This window comes from Alligator mississippiensis, chromosome 1, assembly GCF_030867095.1.
Source record: "Alligator mississippiensis isolate rAllMis1 chromosome 1, rAllMis1, whole genome shotgun sequence".
Taxonomy (NCBI): domain Eukaryota; kingdom Metazoa; phylum Chordata; order Crocodylia; family Alligatoridae; genus Alligator; species Alligator mississippiensis.
In genome coordinates, this window is record NC_081824.1 from 190,502,926 (window position 1) to 190,525,846 (window position 22,921).

Below are 22,921 nucleotides of genomic sequence, written 5' to 3' on the forward strand. Positions count from 1 at the left end.
ATGCCAAAAAAGCCCCACTAAAGCACCTGATCTATACAGACATAAGGCAAGCCAGGCCCAACTAAGGTGCTGCCTTTTCAGGGCATGCAAGGGGCTCAGTGGAAGAATGTACCAGGTTTAAACTAAAGCGCCCATTATAATAGAGATTTTTTTTACATCTGCGAGCAGCCTAAGTGATTTGCCATGCAACAGGTCAGTGGCAGACTCAGAAACAGAACTTAGATTTCCTGATTCTCTTCTTAGTTACCAATTCCAGCATGTGCCTAAATTCCTCCTGGCACCCTGAATTTAATGGGAATTAAACACTTACCCAAGTGTTTTGAGAGGAGATATGCATAAGCATACACATAAATTCTTTCTTGAATCAGGGCTCTAACCATGAGAGATATTTCACCCTGTTACAAAACATTTGGTATCCAATACTTGAGGAAATTGGTTTCTGATATGTATGAAGGTTTCACAAGTCATCTAAAGAAATCTCCTTGGAATACTGGTGTAAATCCTCTGGATGCTGAACGCTTCTGTAATTCAGGTCAGTCTCCCAAGTATTTTTGTGCATTTGTTTTTACCTAATGTCCATGTATCTTATGCGTGAAATTCCTATTGAGATTGTACTGGTGTAACATACAAGGGTCCTCTATTTTGACACAAGGAAACCTGTCAGAGTGATTAGAAGACAGACCCCACAGCAATCCAGGCATTGCTTGAGCACACATTAATGCCAAATGTATCTGCCCTCTCCCAAAGGAGAAGTCCATTCTGCTTCTATTTCAGAATAAAAACAGTCAAGTTTTATATTATTACTCTGGAATACTCTTCAACTTGATACCAAGCTACTGACACAATAATAAGCAGTCCAGAAAGACCACATCACAAACTTTGTGAGAAAATGATATACTAAAGGATGATTACAGTACTAAAAAAATGATACTACTTATTTCTGTGCTATTTACAAAGGGATCTCTTTCTTTTTAGAACAAATAAAATCACCACAAAAATACCTATACAAAAACACCTTATTTTTCAAACAGATGATCTACAAGAACTCTGTTTAAGTTACTGGAAACATTAAGACATTTGAAATTAAGAGTGAGCTCTGCATGCAAAGATGGGATATACTGGACACTGAGATCCAAGAGTGTTATTTCATTGCAGACTGCGATCAGCAGCACATTTTAAACACTTGTAAAACACTGCAGCCTCGCTATTAATTTAGGATCTCAAAAGGAGATCATGGATTTTCTTTAACAATTATCAGCAACTCTTCATTTTGCCTGTAATGAAGGACATTTTGATTGTCTTCCCAGCAGGAGAAAGCAGACTTGTTACAAACAGCGCTCTTTTCCCTGAGTTTCCTTTTAGTGTTCTGCTAGGCATGATGACAGGTTGACTTGATGGACTCACAAGCCTTACTCAGCACTCTTTCCATCACAAGGCAGAATTTAGGAATTCAAGAAGTTCTGCGCGGTTTCGATCCCTCTGTAGAGCAGAAAAGCAGTTTTGTAAATTACTCGTTTGCCCAGTGAACATTTGGTATAAGTCAACTTGCAACATACTTTTCTGTTATAGAACCCTATCCTAAGGGACAACACAACAGAGCTACAGAAATTAACTACTTGTGAAAAGTCTTTAGATAAAGGTTCAACAACATTTTATTCAACAGGCCTGGTTCCCCAGAGCCGCGTGTTGTGTGCATCATAACCTCAGGGGGCATTATGGAGGCCAACCATTGTGCAGGTTTTGCACAGCTGTTCTGAAAATGGTAACATCTGTGTCTAAAAGTCACAGTGCAGGAAGTAACATTTTTTTTTTTTTAACAGAGCTCATTGCAAATACTAATTTTTGTTTAAACATATTGCACATTCACATGCTGCATTAGCATCTTCAATCTGTATGTATTCTAACCTATGCAGAAAAACAAAAAAGAAGCTGTGAAGTACAGTTACCCAGAGATCACAAGCAGTGTGATTATTGACATGAGAATTGCACATCAGATTTAGCATAAGTTGCCTTCTGAAAGTTTTTAGTGTCAAAGTAGACAGATAATGCAATTTCTTGATCAAGCCAAACCTACAAATGGTCAGTATAATTTATAAATTGTTAAGTGAATTCTTATGACTGAATATTCAGCTGATCAAAATTAATAGCTTTTGTCACCCAAACAAAAGAGCATTCTGAATGCATATCCCTTGGTATGGGACAGATCTTGCAAGCAAACAAATTGAAGGAAAAACAAATGTTGGGTAATAGCTCAAGGTCAATTTAACTGTCTAAATTTAACTATTTCTTAGCTGACCCTCTTAGAAGAGACATCCAGCTGGTCTAGACCTATGGACAGGGAGAGGGAGCAGGTGTGTGGAGTTAGAGTACTAACCCCTTACCTTCTTTACTGATTTGCCCCTTGCACAGCAATGACTAGTCTTACAGGCACATTAGGAAAATGTGTGGTGGTGGCAACAACCATAACCAAGCACAGAGATTAAGAAAGATGGAAATACATTCTGGTTCACAGATTGGTACAACAGAACTGGAAATCACAGCACAGGGGAAAACCAGGAACCAACAACGGGTTAGAGCACTGGTGCTCAATCTTCTGGCCCTGTAAGCCAAAGGAGTGGGGGAGGGCTGGTCCACAGGCTTGACTGAGCCCTGTGTTCCAGGATCAGGCCTTGGGACCTGGCACCGCCCCTTCCCTGCCCCATGAGCCATAAGCAGGATCTGGGCCCTGGCATCACCCTGTTGCCAGGATTGGTCATGGGGGCCTGGCACTGCCCCCTCCTGGCCCAGTGTGCCAGAATTGGGTCCTAGAAAACTGGCACTGCTCCCTCCCACCAGAATTGGTCCCTGGAAGCCTGGCACTGCCCCCTCCTGACTCAGCAGTTAGGGATTTGATTCTGGGAGCCTGACACCCACCCCCTCCCAACTCCCCACACTGGGATTGGATCCTGGGACCCAGTGCCACCCTCTCCCAGCCCCCATGTGCCAGAAGTGGGCCCTGAGGGAGCACTTCCACTGCTCTCCCAAATTCCTGGACTTGTGGGGAGCCCCCTAAGCCAGATGACATGGGGGGCCATGGGCTGGATCTGGCCCATGGGCCAGGGATTAGGAATCCCTGGGTTAGACTAGTGGTTCTCAACCTTTTAAACTCAAAGCATCCCTTGGAAAAATGCCAGTTCTTAGTTTTCACTTTTCTGACTACAGAAAAAGTATCATATTTACCCAGCTCCAAAATTACTTCAAATTTAAGATATCCCCCCCATCTCCCAATTAAATTTTGTACATGGAAGAGTACAAATTTTCCATGTGTAGAATCTAATTATTGAAGGATCATCCTAACTTATTCCCCACATCGCTGCAGCGGGGAAAATAGCAGGAGAGGGGTAGGCGGCTTGATCCCTGGCCTTTCTCCACCTCCTGTGCTTGTATCCCCCTGTTCCTGTTCCCCTTACCCTCCAACTTCCCCTTCCTATCTGCCCCCTCCCTCCTAAATAGCCACTTGCCCTACCTGCCCCATCCCCCTCACTGCCGCTTAAACTATGAGACGCCTCTGGCTCCAGCCTGAGGCACAGACCACATGATGGCTCCAGCAACCAAACGGTCACAGCTACCAGCTTTTGCCAGACAGCAGCAGCAGACCTAGCCCTAGCACTGGTCAGGTAGCAGTGGCAACAGCAGCTTCAGCCCTGGGCCCAGAGATGCAGCAGCTCCCTTGTTGCTGTATAGTCTGCCCTGTGCTCCCCACAAGCCATGTCCACTTCCCCATGGTCTCCCCTGCACTGCTCCCACCATGCACTCCCTCCCATGCCACATGAACCATCCCAGACCTGGCCTGGCAATAGTAGCGGCAACTAGGGGTGCACTGATAGAGATTTTTGGGGCTGATACCGATACCCGATTTTTAAGGAGGCATATCAGCTGATACCAATCCGATTTCTGATACACAGCCTGGCAGCTTGAAAAGCAATGTCCAGCTGGTAAGTTTGTTGTGGTGGAAAGAGAGGGGGAAGGGAAGGAGTATTGGGGGTGAGCAGATCAAGGCCCCCGTGGTGATGGAGGGAGTGGAGCAGGGGCTGGGGCAGGCGCTGCCGAGCCGGGGCTGGATAGGGCATGGGACAGAGCCACAGCTTGTCTGGGGGGCATGGGCTCCCACTGTTACGCGCACCCCGGGAGGGCATGGTGGGGTGGGGTGTTGCATGGCCCCCGGATCTGCGAAGGTAGGGCAACTGCCACTGCAGGCTGGGGCCGGCACTGAGCTCTTCCTAGTGGGGGCTGGGCTGGGCTGTGCTAGGGTCAGGATGCGGTGCTGGGAGCAGGCCTGTGGGGAGGAGGGGTAGAGGAGGTAGGGGAAGCAGCAGCCACCACAAAATTCTGCCACAAAAGGCAAGCAATATAGGAAAAGAGAAAAGATACCATGCTCTTCCTTTAGGAACATAAAAAACATTTTCAGCCGTTACCTCTTTATCCTTTTTACTCTTCTTTATTTTCATCTTTATCTTCTTTCCTGTTATCATACTGTAGTTTTCATTTTTCTTTTTGTCTTTGAAGTACTAAAACAAGATCAGACACCAATTTATGGTACACTATAAAAGGCACCTTTCAAAACAAAGCCTGGTTAGTAGGACCTGGATAATGCAAAGGGTAGATTCCTTGGCTCTGGCAGAGATGAGGGTTTCTTCAGCCACAGCAAACAGCTGAGTAGGATCCCTAAGGTATTTGAGCTGAATGTCGAAGAGCTTCCCTTAGAAGTAGAAGCTTCATTTAAACAATCGTGCATCTCATCCTTGACTCAACAGCCTGCTGCAAACTAAGCATAGTGCAAATCATCTGAACATGGATAGTCTGGACACTACTGTATTCATTAAAGGACAATGGGTTATTGTGCAGGGAACAGGTCCCTGTTTGCACACTCTGGATGGCAGTAACTAGAGATGCTATTGCTAAGGGTGTTTTCTGGGAAATAATGTCTTTGGTAAAAACTTGGATATGGGAAAGATAGTTTAAATGTGGGAGGGAATTAAATGAAAATATAATGGGACATTATTAAACAGACTCTGGCACATGTACCTTGGAAAGTTGAACAGGTCCTGATTTCTCTCGCTTTTTCTTCTTTTCTTTCTTTTTCTTCAGCTTATTCTCTTTTTTCCTTCTCTACAAGTATAAAGGTATGTGCAAACTCCAGACTACTCACAGAGGTGCAAAGAAAAAACCAACCCACATATGTATGAACTCACAAATAGCTTGCTACTATCCTGATAGTCACTTTTGCCTTTGCTCACTCCACCCTCATCCTAACTCTTGTAGAATTAATTGAGGATGGTGCAAAAATAGTATTTGTTAAGGCTAATGGTCATCCTTGGAATGGTGATGGTGATCCCTTACTCTAACCCTACTGGGTGTCTGTTTCTTTACCATCTCTCTAGGCCACTGACAGATGTTCATTTAAAGGCAAAGTGGGATCTGATCCCTGATCCCAACAACTGTGCCTTCTGCCATGCCACACACAGATCAGATCCAATTGTGACCTACCTGCAACTGCAGGGGAACCTCTTGTTTGAACCTCAGTGTGGTCCCAGAATCAGCTAACAATTGGCTGACTGTCAGCGGGTGAAGACAACATCAGGGAGACCCCACCGAAGTCCTAAATTCTGCCACATGTTTAATTTAAGGTACGATGAAAACCAGTCACAAAAATATTACACAATATATTTTATTATTTCATATTACATTTTTCTGTAATATTTTTGTGGCTGGTTTCCCCTTTTGTGGTACCATTAATTCTCTGAAAGTGTGGCTGGATTCCTATTTAAGACATGATCAACAGGCTAATTGCCTCTTAAATGTAACATCTGCCAAGGGCCTAAATATTTATAACCTCTAAAAAAGAAGATACTATAGAAAAAGGAAGTATTAGGACAATATAATCTGAATTTGTTATTCTCTCTCTCAGCTGATGATATGTTTTCTTAATGGACAACACACTTACGCCTCTTATGCTCGAACATATTTGGGAGAGCTGAAGCTAACATATTCTTTAACCTGTCTGCACCCCTTTTGTGCTGCAACATGACAGAGTGGGCTGCAGATCTATAAAAAAGGTACAACTGTCTTCGGTCATAAATACATTTTGGCCTTTTTACTGCTGCACAGGTACTATAGCAGTATTAGATGATGTTTTTATATAGTGCCACCCCCACAAAGAGATTCAGAAGACATTTAACAAGTTAATACAGTGACTATAAACACAGAGATAACTCAATAATATATATAGTTGTAATATTGTTACTGATCAGCCCTTGGCTATGGAATGCATTAACAGCAAGGTCAGGGAACCAGGACTCCCTACTACTTCCAAGGAGTGCCTTAAATTCTAGCTGGACCATCCCAGATATGAGCAGATAGAATCTCCTTTTATTTTCTCTTCTGAAAAATAGCAAATTATGTATTTTAAATATCAATTCATCTACTACCATCATGAAAATGAAATTCTTTTTCTACCACCATGATGTACATGGATAGACAAATGAATTTGCCTTGACCCAATATATCAATTTTATATGTACCAAAATTCAGTGATATCTAAAATTATCTGTCTGGATAGTTACTTATTTCTCTCAACAAGTGTTTACCTTTTTGTTGTGTTTTTCCTTTTTCCTTTTCTTTGATTTGGACTTGGGAGAATCTGAAAAATAACAACCTGTAAATGTTAGGATCTTGAAAATATGGATTTGTTTTGCAGATAAAAGCATTTGGAATGAGTGCCACATGAAAGGCATTTCAAATGTGTGTAAGACAAAAATGCCCTTGCTGGGTTAAACATTAGGGGAGTGTGAAACGGGCCATATTTGATTCAGATTCGGCCTGAACTGGGGACAGTGATTTGATTCATTGATTCGGATCATCGTCCCTGATTCAACTAGGCCAAATCCGAAGCTGAAGATTCGATGCTGATTCACAACTTTTAAATGTTTTTTCTACATACCTCAAGGTACCAGTGTGGCTTGTGAACAATGCGATGCTGGGGCAAATGGAGCATCCCACAGGAGTGCAGGGGGCCCCTCCCCACATGCTCAGCAGCGAACCCGGAAGTGGACCAGAAGTGCTTCTGGTCTACTTCTGGGTCTGCTGCTGAGTGCACTGGGGAGCCCCCTGCGCTGCTGTGGGGCATTCTATGCATCCCACCATCGCAGCATTCACAAGCCACCTGGTATCTTGAGGTATGTAGAAAAAACATTTAAAGCTGTGTCTACATCCAAATCGTCAAATCTTTCTGAATCTCTGCAAATTGATTTGGAGGGTTCTGATTCGATTTGGAGAGATTAAAGGGTCTCATGATTCAATTCTGAAATTCGGCCATCAAATCGGGCCAAATCTCTGCCAAATTGAATCAGGGACCGAAGCTTTGCACAGTCCTACTAAACATACTCTAGAAAAAATAAAACCTGAAAAAAATAGGATACATGAATTGCACTTTGCTGCCACCTAGTGGTCTAACATAGACATTAAAATATACAGTTCACTGGCAATGATTACTTGGAATAAACCAATATATTTATATAATTTCAAATCAAATATGTACACATGGTACAATTCATGCTTCTCCTGCAATAACCCTAGATGGAGGAATGTTCTGCTAATATATCTACTCTGCTTCTGATACCTGAGCTGACTTGGATACTTCATGATACTGCATTGTGCCATGTAGACTTAAATGTATTATTTATTGGTTTCTGCAGATTATGCACATTTTCAAATTTCCCCAGAAGCACTAACAAAGAGAGACCTTGAACTTGCTTGATCATGATAATGAAAGGAGCCCTACTGATTTCAGGGGGAATAGTCACACATGTTAACTACACACATTGAAACGTTCTACTGTACGTTCTACTGTGTTAGGGTGGGGAAAGGAACTAAAGCAAAAACCACAACAACAGCTACCAGGACTAGTATCTTTAGCCCCAAAACTGTAGAACTGTGCTGCCCAGCTCTGGGCCAGGTTTTCTGTCCTCCACTCTGCCTCAGCTGGACTCCTTCAAAGCTAGTGTTTATAGCTCTTATAATCTTTCCATTTTCTTGTAGCCTCAGGCTTTATTTGATCACAGTTGCTTTCTACACATTCTAGTGTGTTAGGGTGAGGAAAGGGCTAATGTATTCTGTTTAATCTGAAGCACTCCTTCCTTACAAACAGGGCAATGTAGTCATTTTGCTCATGATACTCCTACATACCAGAATGTTTCAAACCTCTCCATCCCAAAACAATGCATTTATCAGCATAACATTACCTAAACATATTCCCCAAGACCAAAGCTGACAATTCCAAATTTCCCCAGAAGCACTAACACAGAGAGATCTTGATCTCACTTGATCGTGATAATGAAAGGAGCCCCACTGAATTCAGGGGGAATATTCACACCCATTAACTACACACACTGAAATGTTTGCATGATCAAGACCAAAGTGCAGATTAAACCACCAGGAACCTTAACTGTAGCCTGCTTGGGTATGTAAAGGGAAAAGGGGTTTCTAACTATTTCACATGAATATATAGAAATATTAAAATTTAAACAGTATCTAATTGAGAAACCCCTTTAGTAAAAGGAGTTATTTCTAGCAACATTTAAATTAACAAATCTACAGAATGAAGATGTACCAGCAGGCACCTGACCAGCTATAGGAAGTGGTTACATGAAAGAAAAAAAAAAAAAGCCTGAAGGAAGTATACAGTCTTGTTGCCTGCACAGTCATTTCCCAGCAGTGTACGGGTAAAGCTTCAAATATTTGCGTCACTGCTGCTGATACGTATAACCACCATCTGATAAATATTCACCGAAGTGAACCAGTAGCAACCTACCTCTGCTTCTTGAGGAGGAGGAGGAGGAGGAGGAAGACCTTGATGAAGAGTGTGAAGAGGAGGAAGAAGAAGAACTACTACTAGAGGATGATGTAGATGAAATGGATGATGATCTGCTTCTGCTGCGTTTTCGCTTCCTCTTTTCTCTCCCTGAGGAGAAAAGGTTCATTAGGTTTAAGCAGCAACACAAAAGCTGATAACAAGCACAGAAGAAACATTTTTATGTAAATTAAAAGTTACGGTAAGATTAATCAATATATCATTTTCTCATTGAACTTTATCTTCTACATGTTACATTTTCAACGTATTTGACTGCTGCGCAATGCAATCAAACTTTTTAACTCAAGTACAGGACACCACAAAAAAAACAAGACTTCTAATACTGCAGCTGTTGTCACAGATTAAGATTGATATAATGACTCCCACCTCTGACTTTCATCTCTTCCCGCGATGTTGCACAAATTGTTCTGCTTCTCTCATCTTGCCCTTCCTCCATTGCTAGGAGAAAAAAAAAAAGCCTACATATTAGTAATTTTAGTAACAAAGAGGCTTTTTTGAAAGAGCACAGAATAGTAAGAAAATAAGGCAGAAAGAAGCCTCAACAGGACATTTATTTAGTCTGTTCCTCAGGCCCAAAGCAGGAACAACTCTACCTCCAAATCATCCAGATATTTAATGAACCTCTTCTTTAAAAATTTCCAGTGATGTTGATTCGGCAAGCTATCTAGGTAGCCCATTCCAGTTTTTTACTATCTTTAGTTAGACAGATTTCCCTGATATCCAACCTATATCTCTCCTGTTGCAATTTAACCCCATACTTCTTGTCCTACACAAATGGACATGAAGAAAGATGTATAAAACCTTCTATACTTCAAAAATTATCTTGTTTCCCAGTTCTTTCAATCTTTCCACACAGATCTTGTTTTCTAAAACTCTGATAATTCCCTTTACTTTTTACTGGGTTTTGTTCAATGATTTGCATTTTTCTAGAAGTGTGATGTCCAAAAATGAATGAAATACTCAGCTGAGGCCTTGTCAACAGAGTTGAAAAAAATTATACAGAATATTCCTCTATATCCCAGTTTCTTATTGGTTTTTTTCACAAAATTATGACACTGTTGACAAAATTATGACCGATTAACTTTGTGATCTACTACAATTTCTAGATCCTGTTCTACAGAACTGCCTCCCACCTATTTGTTCTCCAAGTTATATTCATACAATAATTATTCCATCCCCAGTGCAGCATTTTGCACTTGTCCTTTTTGAATTTCACCCTATTTTTCTCATTTTTTAAAATTCTGTCAAGATCATTTTGCTTTCTAATCCTGTTTTCCAAAGTGCCTGCAATTCCTTTCACCTTGGCAACACCCGCAAATTTAATAAATGCATTCTCTACCCTATCACTCAAGTCATTAGTGAAAATATTAAAATGAACTCCAGAACCGCATGATAAATTCTCCCAGTGAATTATTAATAACTACTCTTTGAGTATGGTTTTCCAACCAGTTGTGTACACTATCCAGCACTTCCTCTAGATTATAGATCCTCAACCCCTAGCCCACGGGCCAGAGCTGGCCTGTGGAGCCATGTAACCCGGCCCATGGAGCTCCCCAAGGATCTGGAAATTTGGTGGTGGGAGAGTAATAGCAATTAACACTGGCAACGTTCCTCCACTGCCAAATTTCCAAACCCAGATTATCTGTGGGCCAGATTATCTGTGCGCCCTGGGCATGGCATCTGGCCAGTGGCCAGTGTGTAGGGCCAGGGGCGGGGCCCAATCGAGTGTACTTGGGGTCAGGGCTAGGGTGGAGGGACTTATCCACTGCGTGTGGAGCTGGGAGGCAGGTTCGATTTAGTATGCACATGATCAGGGCATGAGTAGCGGGCTCGATCTGGCACTCATGGAGCTGGGGCAGTGGGCCTGATTTAGCACATATCATGTTTAGGGCCAGGGCCTGATCTAGTACTTGGGGCTGAGGCCCAATCTGGCCCATGCAAGATTGGGCTGGGGTGCTGGGTGCATTGGACTAGATCCAACCCATACACTCATCCTGCACTGCTTATCCAGCCTACAGGGCTCAAAGGTTGGGGATCTCTGCTCTAGACTAGGAATTCTTAACAAAGGTATTGCGAGATCCTTTTAAGGCTGGCATACAATATTAGCGTGGTTAAAAGCATGCAAACACCTTGATGGGATTCACATGGTAAAGCCAGAGATTTCAAATAGGAATCCAGTGTCAAAAACTTTCTGACATGTTGCAGGCTTTCCAAGTTTTTTCAACAGAAGAACTGCTCTCTCATTTTTCTAGTAAAAAAAGAGTGGAAGCTAAGAACTAACATTTTCTAAGAGGTGCTTGGGTCTAAAGAGGGGTATTTTGAATCTAAAAGGTTTAGACTGTTTTCTTCAAGTCCATTGACTTTATCATGCTATTTCCCCCTTCCCCTTTCTAAAATATTTTTTTTTAACCATTTCCTGATTCTGTCATAGAAGATAGATGTACAGTGGTAGCAGAGATCAGGGAATGTTTCTTTGATTTATGCCTAGTATTTAGACTGACTAAGAATTAAAATTTAAAAATTATGAAACTACAAGATGATGAAATGCAGTTAGAGTCTAATTCTGATATGATAAGAACAAGCCAAAACTCAGTGTACATGCATGTGCATAGGTGAATACAAAGATATTACATGCAGATGTATTTTTGCTATGCAGATAATATTTAGAGAGGTGTCCTTATTACACAAGTAAATTTTCACACAAAACTTATACATGCATCATTTTTTGAAGTATGTTTTAAGAACAATTATTGCAGGCCTTTGAGCTTATAGTTGTTTTTTTTTAAAGACTCATGGCCTATATAATGTTTTCCATCCAGAAGACTTAGCACAAAGGGTTTCCAGCTAAATACAAAAAGAGTCACTGAAATTCAGCCAGCTTTGGGATGAAGTGAGAGCAGTCAAACAGACCATCTGTTGCTCAGCAGGGATAGAGAAAAGAAAATTTTGACTGGCATAACAGGATCCCTTCACATACACAAAACGTCATGTTGTCTACAACAGCTATGCATAATACAAGGAAACATGCTGTAAGTAGCAAGCCTAGATTGGCAGAAAAAAAATGAAGGGGATGATCTGACCTACCTAAGTTTTATGACTAAAACAGAAAGGACTGGTGCTCTGCATCTGCACTGGCCAGACATGCTGAAAATGACACAAAACTCATACCATGTCTATTCTCAAGGTATTGTGTATTACACTAAACTAACAAGATGTTCACACTAGAAATTCCTTAAATAACTATCAAGAACACAAATTATTTTAAATGAGTTTTACTTAAGCTTCCAATTCACAACAAGCCTGGCACAGGTCACTAAAATGTTAATAGATCAAGGGAAAATAATTAATTTTAGTGGTTGGTCTATTAGATGCATGATGTGAGTTCAGCCAAATTCTGAACCCAGGTGCCTTGCTACACATTCAACGGAAAACTGGATTGAAATCAGCTAGAGTTGTTACACCTTTTCAAACACTAACTTTACAGCTGCTCCGCTCTTTTTTAAAGTTGGATAGACCTCTTTATTGTACAATGATGATTACGCTGCATGCGTGACCAGTCTAAAGTTACGGCAAGATTCACCAGAGAATGGAGCAACTGTTACTTTGCACATGTGGCTGGTCTAAATTTACGGTGAGATTCACCAGTGAATTGTGGAATACATGTAACGTGCAGCAGGGGCCTTCACGCTCTCCAGCATAACAGGAGGGGAATGTTTGCTTCCTTCAGAAAAAGTCCTTTGATTTCTTGCACAAAAGGTGCTGGACGAACGTAGCTGTTACGCATAGGGTGGTCATCACAGAGAACAGTCCATTGTCCTGTACTGATATGAAACCAGATGCCTTTATGTCCTCTAGTTTTTCTCTTGACAAGAAAAATAGAGGACATAAAGGCACTGGGTTTCATATTAACAGAGGACAGAGTAGCAGAAAACTGGAATGTCCTCTATGATGGCCACCCTAGTTACGTAGCATCTATCTAATCTCCACTGAGGCAGTCCTAGGAAGGGGAAGGGAACAAGGCAGGAGGATTAAAATGTCAAAGCCCCACTATGCTTATGAGCTAAACCAACAGTGTCAAACCTAGGGCCTCCGGGCCAGACAGGTGTCACCTGGAGGGGGCAGGAAGGCGCAGGCTGAAGGGTGGTGCAGGCAACAGGTGCGTGAACCCCGCAGCTTCCTGCTGCCACCTGCAAGGGCCCCCAACTGCCAACTCCGCCCCGCCCCTTTCGAACGCCGGGGGAGGCGGTTGGTGACGACAGCGCCCGGCGGGCGGGGGGAAGCGGGGCGCGAGCGGGAGCCAGGACAGCGCGTGCCGACAGCAATTCGGTTGGGGGAGGGGGGAGAAGGCCGGGAGCCAGCGCGCGGGGCTAAGACGAGCCCCCTGCCCCACCCCAAGACCGGCCCTGCGCCACCCCAGGACCGGCCCTGCGCCCACAGAGAGCGCGAGCAGCACATCCGCTGCCGGCACTTACCCGGCGCCCGGAGGGGCGGGGAGAGGAGCGTGGCCCGTCCCGGCCTCTCCGTGACCCGGAAGCAGTAGCCAGCTTAGCTGCAACGGGAGGGCCCCGAGACCGGAAGTGAGTCTCATGAGCGTGACTACATTGGCTGGGAGGGACGGGCTCCCCCAGGGGAACCCCCGCCCCTCAGCGGCGCTCCCCCCCACCCCCCAGTCGAGCTGCGGGGGCGGGGGGTGGACGCCTCCTACCAGTGACGCGCGGGTCCTGGCGTGACATGCGCCTGGCTCGCGCGGGGGCTGTTTCCCTTCGTCCTTCCCACACACCAGTGGGCGGTGTCCGCCAGCAACGGCCGAGGGGGGAGGGGAGAATCCACGGGGTCGCGCCCAGGGCTTTGCCGTGGGAGAGGCGGTCTGGGGTTTCCCCGACACACGCGCCCGTGCCCTCTCCCCCACATTCTTGTGTCAGGCCCCACTTTGAGGGGAAACCCATCTTCCGCTCCCCCTCCCCCCCGTGTGATAACCAACACCCGCTGCTGCTAGGGTGGCAAAATCCACACTTTATTCATCACTTATTCTCCTCGTACAGAGACGATGTGGGACTAGAAGGGAAAAAAAAAAAGAAAGAAAGAAACGCCAGTGTTTCCATTAGAACTATTCTTTTTTTTTTTTTTAAACGGCTAAAAATCCTGTAGAGGCCATTGAAACCGCTGCCTCTGGCAGTAGGCAGGCCCATGGCTACCTGCCTCCTCCATTGTCACCAAAAGTTTCCCATGCAAAGAACAGCTCAACCTTTTCCTCCCACACCCATGCGGTGCTAAGGTTTTGGTCACTCAGAAAAGAGACAACATCTAAAACTCCAGCTTATAAATTGTAAAAACATTTGAAAGAGCAAAACCCAAACTCACAGTTGCTTTTATATAAACGAGTCGATTAAAAGGTCACCCTTAAAAATGTTGTTTGCTTTTCTTTTTTACAAAACAAGGCAGCCATGGACAAGGACTTCCCCCGTGCCGCCCCCCTCCTCATCCAGAGAGAGTGGTGTGTGCTTGGCTATCTATTTAAATAGTTCTGTTCTAAAATTACATTAATCACAAAACAAAAAATTTAAAAGTGCAAACAGTCTGTGAGTAGGTGAGGAGAGGTTGCAATATGGATGGGATAAAATTGAACATGCTTCCGAAGTTCTGCTCAACACCACACTAAACACTTGTCACCGCCACAAAGCCACCACCTAATCTAACACTTAGAAATGGAGTTCTAATAATACTTAGCTCTGCTCATGCTCATAGCACTTCACAAACATTTAACAGTTCCAACACTCCTGTGATGCAAGTATTATTATCCCCATTTTACAGCTGGGGAAAATGGAGGCAGAGTTTCGTGACTTGCTCAGATAACAGCAATGCCTTCCTCTTCCCCCTTTATTTCTCTGAATTCTCAATTACTTTCTGTATCTGATGCTTAACGTTTGAATAGTGTTGTGGAAATGGATGGTATAATTTCCATGAATCACCACTCATAACACTTTGAAAGTTACAGCCTAGATGTTACTGCAATAATCAACGGTAGGTTCAGTTTAACAGGTCATATTCTATCACCTTTTTTCTTTACATTCTAGCATGCCGCACCATTTTGAAAACAAAGTCATTCTTTTCAAAATAAAATATTTAAAAAAGGCCAAATTCTGCTCTGTTGTAAAGATGCAACTGTTTATTGAAGTTGACAAAAACTGCAGCTATGCAACAAAGCAGAATTTGGCCATGGGAATGTGTATAACCTCTACAGTGGCTCAGGATATACTGGCATTATACCAAAGCAAGGGCACGTGGCAGCTAAATTGAAATATTGTACTGAGAGATGTGCACAGTTAGCAGCCTACAGAGATTTTAAAAAACAGTTCAGTTTTTCTAGTTTTGACATAATTTCTGTCTTCCTTGTATCCATGAATCCACCTGAGAACTAGAAGTATTAGAATACAGGCAAAAATAACACATATTTATGCCTAAAATTCTAGTGTTCAGTCAATATTAAGATGATAGCATGAAAAGTCACGACACAAGGATGACTCAATCCACCCTTGTTTTCTCCCTGCAGCCTTTGCTCCCATTTGGTCTTTATCCTGCCCCCATACTTTTATTCTAAATCAATCCTGACTACTTGCTGCTGTTGTAGAAGTTAAAAGTTTGCTACCACCGCTGGACTCCAGGAGCACATAATTAGGCGTAGATGTCCAACTACCTCATTCACTTCATTCTGTTTGTACCAACAAAATGATCAAGAGTGAGCAAAATAAAGAGCTCCTTAAGTAGCCATAAAGCTTTTGCAGAGCTGATACACTATTACCACCTGGCCAGTATTCCTCAGCAGCTGACCTCAGCATTTATGCACATCTGTATGCCTCATGCAATACACAGGAATTCAGAACAAAAATCCCACTCTCTCCTCCTCTGGGCTTCAGAAAAGAGGTTAAAAATGTAGACCCACATTTTGAAAAAGGTCACAGGATTTAAATTGGGCTGGATTTTCAAGAAAGCGTAGTTTTATTTAGCCTCTAGACTGAAGACTCTGGGGAGCAGGGACGCACCTTTTCTTCTGTTCTGACAATACCTAGTACAATGAGGTCCTTGAGACAGACAGAGAGAGAGAAATGTTCTTTAACTTCTGTTCTACTCCTCCAGCAATAGACCCAAGTTGCCTGCTACCCTTAAGCTGATAGTCTGGCTATACCACTAAGGGCTCTACCACTAATGGCCATACCTCCCAAATACAGAGATAAGCACCTGCAGCTTCTGCTGACTTCAAATGGGGACTGTGTGTGTTCATCACCAATGTGGATCAGTCCAAAGGCACTGAGCTGGAAAAAGAGAGGATACCAGGTCATAAGAAGCTGTGGTACTAACATGCCCTAAAAGACACGTCTTCAAACTTTCCAATAAGTAGGAGCTCTGCAACTACTGACTAAGCTTTTGTCCCTCAGTTTTCCCAGTCAAGGCGCTGCTTGGATCCTGATATATATATATATCTATCTATATCTATATCTATATCTATATCTATATATACACACACTCATAATTGGGTAAATGTTGAGATGTTTCCAGTTCAAGCCATGTGAAATGCACCTGTGCACCACAATGACAGCAGCCTGATCAATGTTTATGCAAGTGCCTGGAACCCACAGACCTGCCTGGGTTCCCAAGTGCCCTGCACTGTATTTTCATCTCAAGATGCCAGACTTGAGATGCAAGACAAGTAGTCATTTCTAAAACATATAGTACAAAATCAAAATACTGGTTTGAATACATGTCCACAACATCAGTTTGGACTTATGGCTGCCTTAAGTGCAGTATCAAACAAACAAAAGGCTGGTGCTTTGGCAATTCATTAGCTGTTATATATTCAAAAAAGTACAAAAACATGTCAAGTAGCTTGACTAGTGGTAATTCATTATTGCATGGCTGGTCATCACCAAGAGTCTTTTTTTTTTTTTTTTTAAAGTCATTAAGAAGTTGTGTCTTTCAGACACACTTCACAGTTCCTCAAGGTCAGTTAAATCAACAACTACTTTCAAGAAGAGAGTGTCATCTTTGACAAAGGCATTCTTTGTGTTCTCCAGCACAGTGTGCGCCACAAATCGTGGACACCCAGAGGCAATATTCATGTCTCCATCTGGCCTTTTGAAACTGCTGCTGTTGGGGTCAGCCTTGAAGACTTCTACAATGTGATTTTTTTTCCCACTTTGGTCCAGAAGCATAAGCGTAACTTTTTGCTTGAAAGGCCACGGTAGCAATGAGTCAAACTCCCCTTTCATCACCACAAAGTAGAGGGAGACATGTGTCCCTTTTCCTGAACCATCACCATTCAGGTAAGCTCTTGCACATAATCTGTATCCACAGCGGCTGGTGTAAAATGGCTGGCTGAATACAGATGGAGTGCGACCTTCTACTGCTTCTTTTTTCTTCAATTTGTAATCCATAATTTTCCAGATCAGTTTTCCATTGTAACATGTGCTTTCCAAAAGTTTAAATCGTTCTTCATTTTTATTGAGCTGTGCTTTGTGAATATTGATGTGGACATCATGCTTGTTGGACTGACCTTCCAAAACAACTGGGAAAGAGAAACATAAAACATTCACTTTATGGAAAATCATCTTTGAAACAAAAGGAACATGTACTTGGTGACAATAGCATCTTGACTGCTTCAACCCAGGGTTTAAAAATAACCTTGGAATCATGTATAAGAACTGCACAGTGACAATTAGTTTCATGTTACTGGCAACATCAGTGGGTCTATTGCCCTTAAACACTCTTCTAGTTAAGGCACCTCAATCCCAGAGCAAGACAGCAAGCAGCATTTGGGTCTGGGCCCCAACTTCCCCTCAAGGTCTGTGTGTATTCAAGTATATGAGGTTTTGGGCCTCATATTTTGAATAAACTATTAAAGTATGAATGCATGAGTACATCTGGTGGCCTGCTGTCATGCTGAAGCAGACCCTGCGACAATGGGCTTTACTTCTGATCTCACATTGTGAGAGTCTGAAGTAACACCACAGAAATGGAAGTGAAAGGAGAACAAAGCTCTGTCTCTGCCCATCACTGCCTATCCCAAAATAAACTGCAGACTGTTTTAAATGTTACAGCATGAAGCATTGGCATTGTAAGCCACTTCCCATCCCATGGGTCACTAAAGGAAACAGTCCTTAATTGGCTGAAGCAGGATCAATCTAGCTCTCATGCCTACATTTCTCTAACTTTATTTATTACTCTGATGATCTCCAATTCTGCACTGTTGCTTTGTCACTTTCATTGCCCATAAACTACACTCTGCCACACTCCAGATCTCTTGGGGCTCCTTCTAGGGCCCCTTCTGAGTAATTCTGTAGCAGATTACATTAATGTAGCACTTCCCCTTGCCTGGAAGCCAAGTATACTGTGTTTATAGTTTAGGAAGGAAAAAAAAACCCAACAATTTTTCCTTGCCTTTTTTTTTTTTAAACTTGATAATGCCTGGCACTAATGTTATACCCACATTATCCTTGTCTGGAAGCTAGCTCTGTAGAACTCTGCTAGCATGGCTCAGATAACTGTTAAGACACTTGGGAAGCTACTTTTTGTCAGGCTTCTAGACTGCACACAAAATCTTAGCAAGGAAGAGTGTCAAACAGAACTGAGTTGCTGAAATAATGAATGGCACAGGGACTAAATAGCAGGCTAAGGAAATGGCCTGCCAACTCTGGAGATTACAGAAACCAAGATTTCAAATCACAAATGGGAAGAGAAAGGTACAGCCACAACCTAATAGTTTTTTGTAGAGATGACACAATATCATACAGTTTGGGAAAATTGATGGCATCTGCTCAAGAAGACCCAGTGTAGAATAGCAAAAGAGATACAGATCAGAACATAGGGGCCTTGGCTGCAAGCTTGTATAGCAACTGACTTAATTAGTGCTTATTCCCTCATTTCAGAAGCTGCTGAAGGACTGAGGAGGTAGTTTCAAGGAGGCTGGTACAAAGAATCAGTGACATGTTACAGGCTAGTCCAGGGGTCAGCAACCCCCCATTAGTGGCACGTGGAGACTTTTTTCTTGGCATGCCAGGAGGCATGCAGATTAAAAAAAAAAAAAATTAAAACTATTTAAGTTGCTGCTTCGGGCTCTCCTGTGCAGCACAAGTCCCAGCACTGCAGCAGGCACCGGGGCAGAACCAGAACACAAGCAGGGACACTGTCTGTATTCTACTGCCCCCACCCCTTGCTCCCAGGCTTCACCCTCCAGCCCGGCTGGCCCCTAGAGGGAGCTGCAGGTGGACAGGGCCGGGGCATGTGCTGCACAGGGTCCCTGCCCTGGAGGCTTCCAGCAGGTGGCAGAGCCCTGGGTCCAGGCAAGCAGATACCCTGTCCCACCTGGGGCAGTGCTGAGGTGCCAAATGCTGGGGCCGGGAGGTTGGGACAGGGTCTGGGCAGCATGGGCAGAGGCGCTGTAGGCAAGCCAGCCCGGTAGGGCCCTTAGGAAGGCGGGGACTGGGCAGGAAGTAGGGGCAGCCCTGGGGTTCTGCAGGCTTAAGCTGTGGTGGGCAGGCAGGCAGGGGTGCCCAGCAGCACCTGTGGTGGGGCCTGGCCCAGCCTGCGCAGCTCTGCAGGGATGGGCCACAGCCACCCTGTGCATGTGGGGATGCTCCCTGGCTGGGGTAGGACACTGGGCTGGGGCGGGCTCCCCTCTCTGGGATCTGCCTCTCTGCATGCTGGACACAGTACAAGCAGGGCAGAGCTGTCCCTGATGCAAGGGCCTGGCCGCAGGAGACCCCTGGAGCCTGAGAACAGCCACAATGGTTGCCCCAGCCTGCCCAGGTCCTGGCCTTGCCCACCCGCAGCTCCCCTCAAAGGGCCAGGGCTGGGGTAGGCACTGCGCAGAGCCGCTGCGCTGCAGGCTCCTAGCTGACTCGGCTCTGAGCACCAGCTGCAGCAGCTGTTCCGAGCCCAGGGAACAGGCTGCAGCTGCAGCTCCCACTTGCAATGTACCTGGCACACACAGAGACCAAGCAGGGCCCAGCGTCCTGCCCCAGCCAGGCAGCATCCCTTCATGGGCAGGGTGGCTGCGCCCCATCCCTGTGGAGCTGCACAGGCTGACTGGGCCCTACCTCCAGTGCTGCTGGGCCCCCGCGGTGGCCTGAGTCTATGGAGCCCTGGGGCAGCCCCTGCTTGCCGCCTGACCCCAGCTCTCCTCCAGTTGCAGCCTTCCCAAGGGCCTGGCCAGGCCAGCCTGCCCACAGTGACACCACTGGTTCTTGCTGCTTCCTGCTTCTCTCTCCCTCACTTCCCCCTCATCACAACATGCTTAATTAACAAGAAAAAGAAAATCACAAGTACATAGGCAATATATGAAGATTAATTTATTGTCATCAGGTTTTGAATTTTTAGAAAGCCTGGTATTTACTGTTTAAAAAAAAAAGCAACATTTATGATTATCAACTATATTAAATAGTTCTTGCATCCTGCCATGTACTCCCCCCCCCCCCCAGTTTTGTTTTTGTGGCATGCTGGCACTCTGGCACCTTACAAGGTAGACATGTGTTTTTTTTCAGCACTCCGCCCAAAAAAACGTTGCCTACCCCTGGGCTTGTCTATCAACATGGACCCATTCTAAGCTCCCAGACTGAAAATGAGTGTGGCAGGAAAAAGAAAGGAGGAGACAAGGGTGCAGTACGAGGAGAAAAGAAACTCCTTGAAGTCTGCATGCCAAGATATAGCATACCACAAATGAATGTTCTTACCAGAGTATGCAAGTCAGAACTATCAATGATCCGGTCATCAAAGAAATAAACTAACTTTGGGTTAAGTGACTATATGTAATTGTAGATGAACAGCAGCCTTCAAAGATTCACACTGAGCTCACAGATTCATAGATGTTAGGGTCAGAAGGGACCTCAATAAATCATTGAGTCTGACCCCCTGCATAGGCAGGAAACAGTGCTGGGTTTAGATGACCCCAGCTAGATGCCTATCCAACCTCCTCTTGAAGACCCTCAGGGTAGGGGAGAGCACTACCTCCCTTGGGAGCCCATTCCAGACCTTGGCCACTAACTGTGAAGAAGTTCTTCCTAATGTCTAGTCTAAATCTGCTTTCTGCTAGCTTGTGGCCATTATTTCTTGTAACCCCTGGGGGCGCCTTGGTGAATAAAACCTCACCAATTCCCTTCTGTGCCCCCCTGATGAACTTATAGGCAGCCACAAGGTCGCCTCTCAACCTTCTCTTGTGGAGGCTGAAGAAGTCCAGGTGCTCTAGTCTCTCCTCATAGGGCTTGGCCTGCAAGCCCTTAACCATTCGAGTGGCCCTTCTCTGGACCCTCTTCAGGTTATCCACATCCCTCTTGAAGTGCGGCGCCCAAAATTGCATGCAGTATTCCAACTGCGGTCTGACCAGTGCCCGATAAAGGGGAAGTATCACCTCCTTGGACCTGTTCGTCATGCATCTGCTGATGCACGATAAAGTGCCATTAGCTTTTCTGATGGCTTCGTCACACTGCCAACTCAAGTTCATCTTGGAGTCCACTAGGACTCCAAGATCCCTTTCTGCTTCCGTGCCACCCAGCAGGTCATTTCCTAGGCAGTAGGTGTGCTGGACATTTTTCCTCCCTAGGTGCAGTACTTTGCATTTCTCCTTGTTGAATTGCGTTCTGTTGTTTTCTGCCCATATGTCCAACCTGTCCAGGTCTGCTTGTAGTTGTTCCCTGCCCTCCGGCATGTCCACTTCTCCCCACAGTTTTGTATCATCCGCAAACTTGGACAGAGTACACTTCACTCCCTCGTCCAAGTCGCCGATGAAGACACCAAAGAGTATTGGTCCTAGGACCGAGCCCTGTGGGACCTCACTGCCCACACCCTTCCAGGTCGATACCGACCCACCCACTACGACTCTCTGGGTGCGACCCTTTAGCCAATTCGCCACCCACCGGACTGTGTAGTCATCCAAGTCACAGCCTCTTAACTTGTTCACTGGTATAGGGTGGGATACCGTATCGAAGGCCTTCCTGAAGTCTAATGTGGGCAAGAAAGTTCTTCATGTGGGCAAGAAAGTTGACAGGGAAGGTGAATCAAACCAACTAATATATCACAGCCTCTTTTTATACAAAGAGACCCACCCAGATAAGAAACAAAAAAAAATGCTTACCCAAACGCTGATCATATGTTTCCATAAGGGCAATCTTCTGCTTTACATTTTCAATGGTCTCCAACAGTGGCCTCAAGTCAAATTTGTTTTGCTGCTGGCTTGCCATTTGTATGAGCTGCTTCACTTGCGTTTCCAGCCATGTAGATTTATCAAGATGATTGGCCAGAGTCTTCCAGTTTAATGCAATTCATAGAGGGTGAGCAGGGAGAAGAGGGGACAGGACATAAACATTCACAAAAAAATTTGTATGAAATTAAAAAGGTCACTGACTGCATTCAAATTTAAGAATATCCTGCTGTTTGCCTTTGGAATCTGTTCAAATGCTTCTCATGATTAATTCAGCATTCATTCACCAAGAATCAATTCCTAATTCATTAAGATTTGCAATTTATTACTCTGATCTCAATTTGATTATTCAAGTTTATGCCAGCATAGTGAAATTGGACTATGCCCCCCCCCCAGGTCCTATTCAGCAGTCCTTGCTTAGGCCAAATGACCACAAACCTCCTTTATCAGTCACAAATGAGAAGACTATGCTGTATTTAAAAAAAAAAAATAGCAATTTAAGTTCATGAACAATGCATAGTATTATTCCAGAAATCAATCCACATTTGCATGATGCAATGGCTTTGGGAGTCAATGTTTGTTATTTTCCTGATAATTAATTACAGCGGTCACTCGATAATTGTATTCTGGGCTGTAAAAAAAAAAAAGCTATTGGTCAGAAAAATCAGATGTCTCACCTGAGTGCTTACCATCAAGTTGCTATTTTTACCAAACAGCTGTGCAAACTGTCTGAATTCTTTTTCACATTTTTTAACTGCATCTGCTAACTGTTGGATTTTGCTCTCTTTGAATTCCAGGCTCTTATATAGGTCAGATATCTAAGCAAC

General features: G+C 44.1%; 2 protein-coding genes across 8 annotated transcripts in view; both read right to left on the bottom strand.

Moving 5' to 3' along the window:
* Positions 1–763: 763 nt before the first annotated feature.
* On the bottom strand, positions 764–13,656 carry LOC102564768 (RNA-binding protein with serine-rich domain 1). 3 transcript variants are annotated; one of them, XM_059718122.1, is made up of 7 exons: positions 13,614–13,656; positions 9,275–9,346; positions 8,849–8,998; positions 6,627–6,694; positions 5,065–5,148; positions 4,455–4,547; positions 764–1,479 (listed from the first exon to the last, which is right to left on the bottom strand). In XM_059718122.1, exons 1-7 carry the CDS (start codon positions 13,639–13,641, stop codon positions 1,429–1,431), a joined length of 546 nt encoding a protein of 181 aa, XP_059574105.1. In that variant the 5' UTR covers positions 13,642–13,656; the 3' UTR covers positions 764–1,428. The 3 variants fall into 3 exon arrangements, with proteins under 3 accessions (XP_059574105.1, XP_059574109.1, XP_059574113.1); XM_059718126.1 differs by lacking the exon at positions 13,614–13,656 and adding an exon at positions 13,381–13,490; XM_059718130.1 differs by lacking the exon at positions 13,614–13,656 and adding an exon at positions 11,993–12,017.
* A 245-nt stretch (positions 13,657–13,901) lies between these two features.
* Positions 13,902–22,921, bottom strand: part of TRAF5 (TNF receptor associated factor 5) — a 54,490-nt gene continuing 45,470 nt past the window's right edge. For 4 of the 5 annotated variants that reach the window (XM_059718109.1, XM_059718103.1, XM_019483211.2 and 1 more), the window contains 3 exons: positions 22,772–22,912; positions 22,029–22,197; positions 13,902–17,468 (listed from right to left, as the gene is read on the bottom strand). In XM_059718109.1, the coding sequence (XP_059574092.1) occupies positions 16,891–17,468; positions 22,029–22,197; positions 22,772–22,912 (888 nt within the window). In that variant the 3' untranslated portion in view covers positions 13,902–16,890. The remainder of the gene's footprint in view (positions 17,469–22,028; positions 22,198–22,771; positions 22,913–22,921) is intronic. The other variant, XM_059718117.1, reaches the window with a different exon arrangement.

What these genes read in the sequence shown, in the direction of transcription:
- LOC102564768 (XM_059718122.1), bottom strand. Translation starts at nt 13,641, where the DNA reads ATGTCACGCCAGGACCCGCGCGTCACTG. An exon ending in CCAGGACCCGCGCGTCACTG is followed by an intron (nt 9,347 to 13,613) that starts GTAGGAGGCGTC and finishes TTTTTCTCCTAG; the next exon opens with CAATGGAGGAAGGGCAAGAT. An exon ending in CTCCTCCTCAAGAAGCAGAG is followed by an intron (nt 6,695 to 8,848) that starts GTAGGTTGCTAC and finishes TAACATTTACAG; the next exon opens with GTTGTTATTTTTCAGATTCT.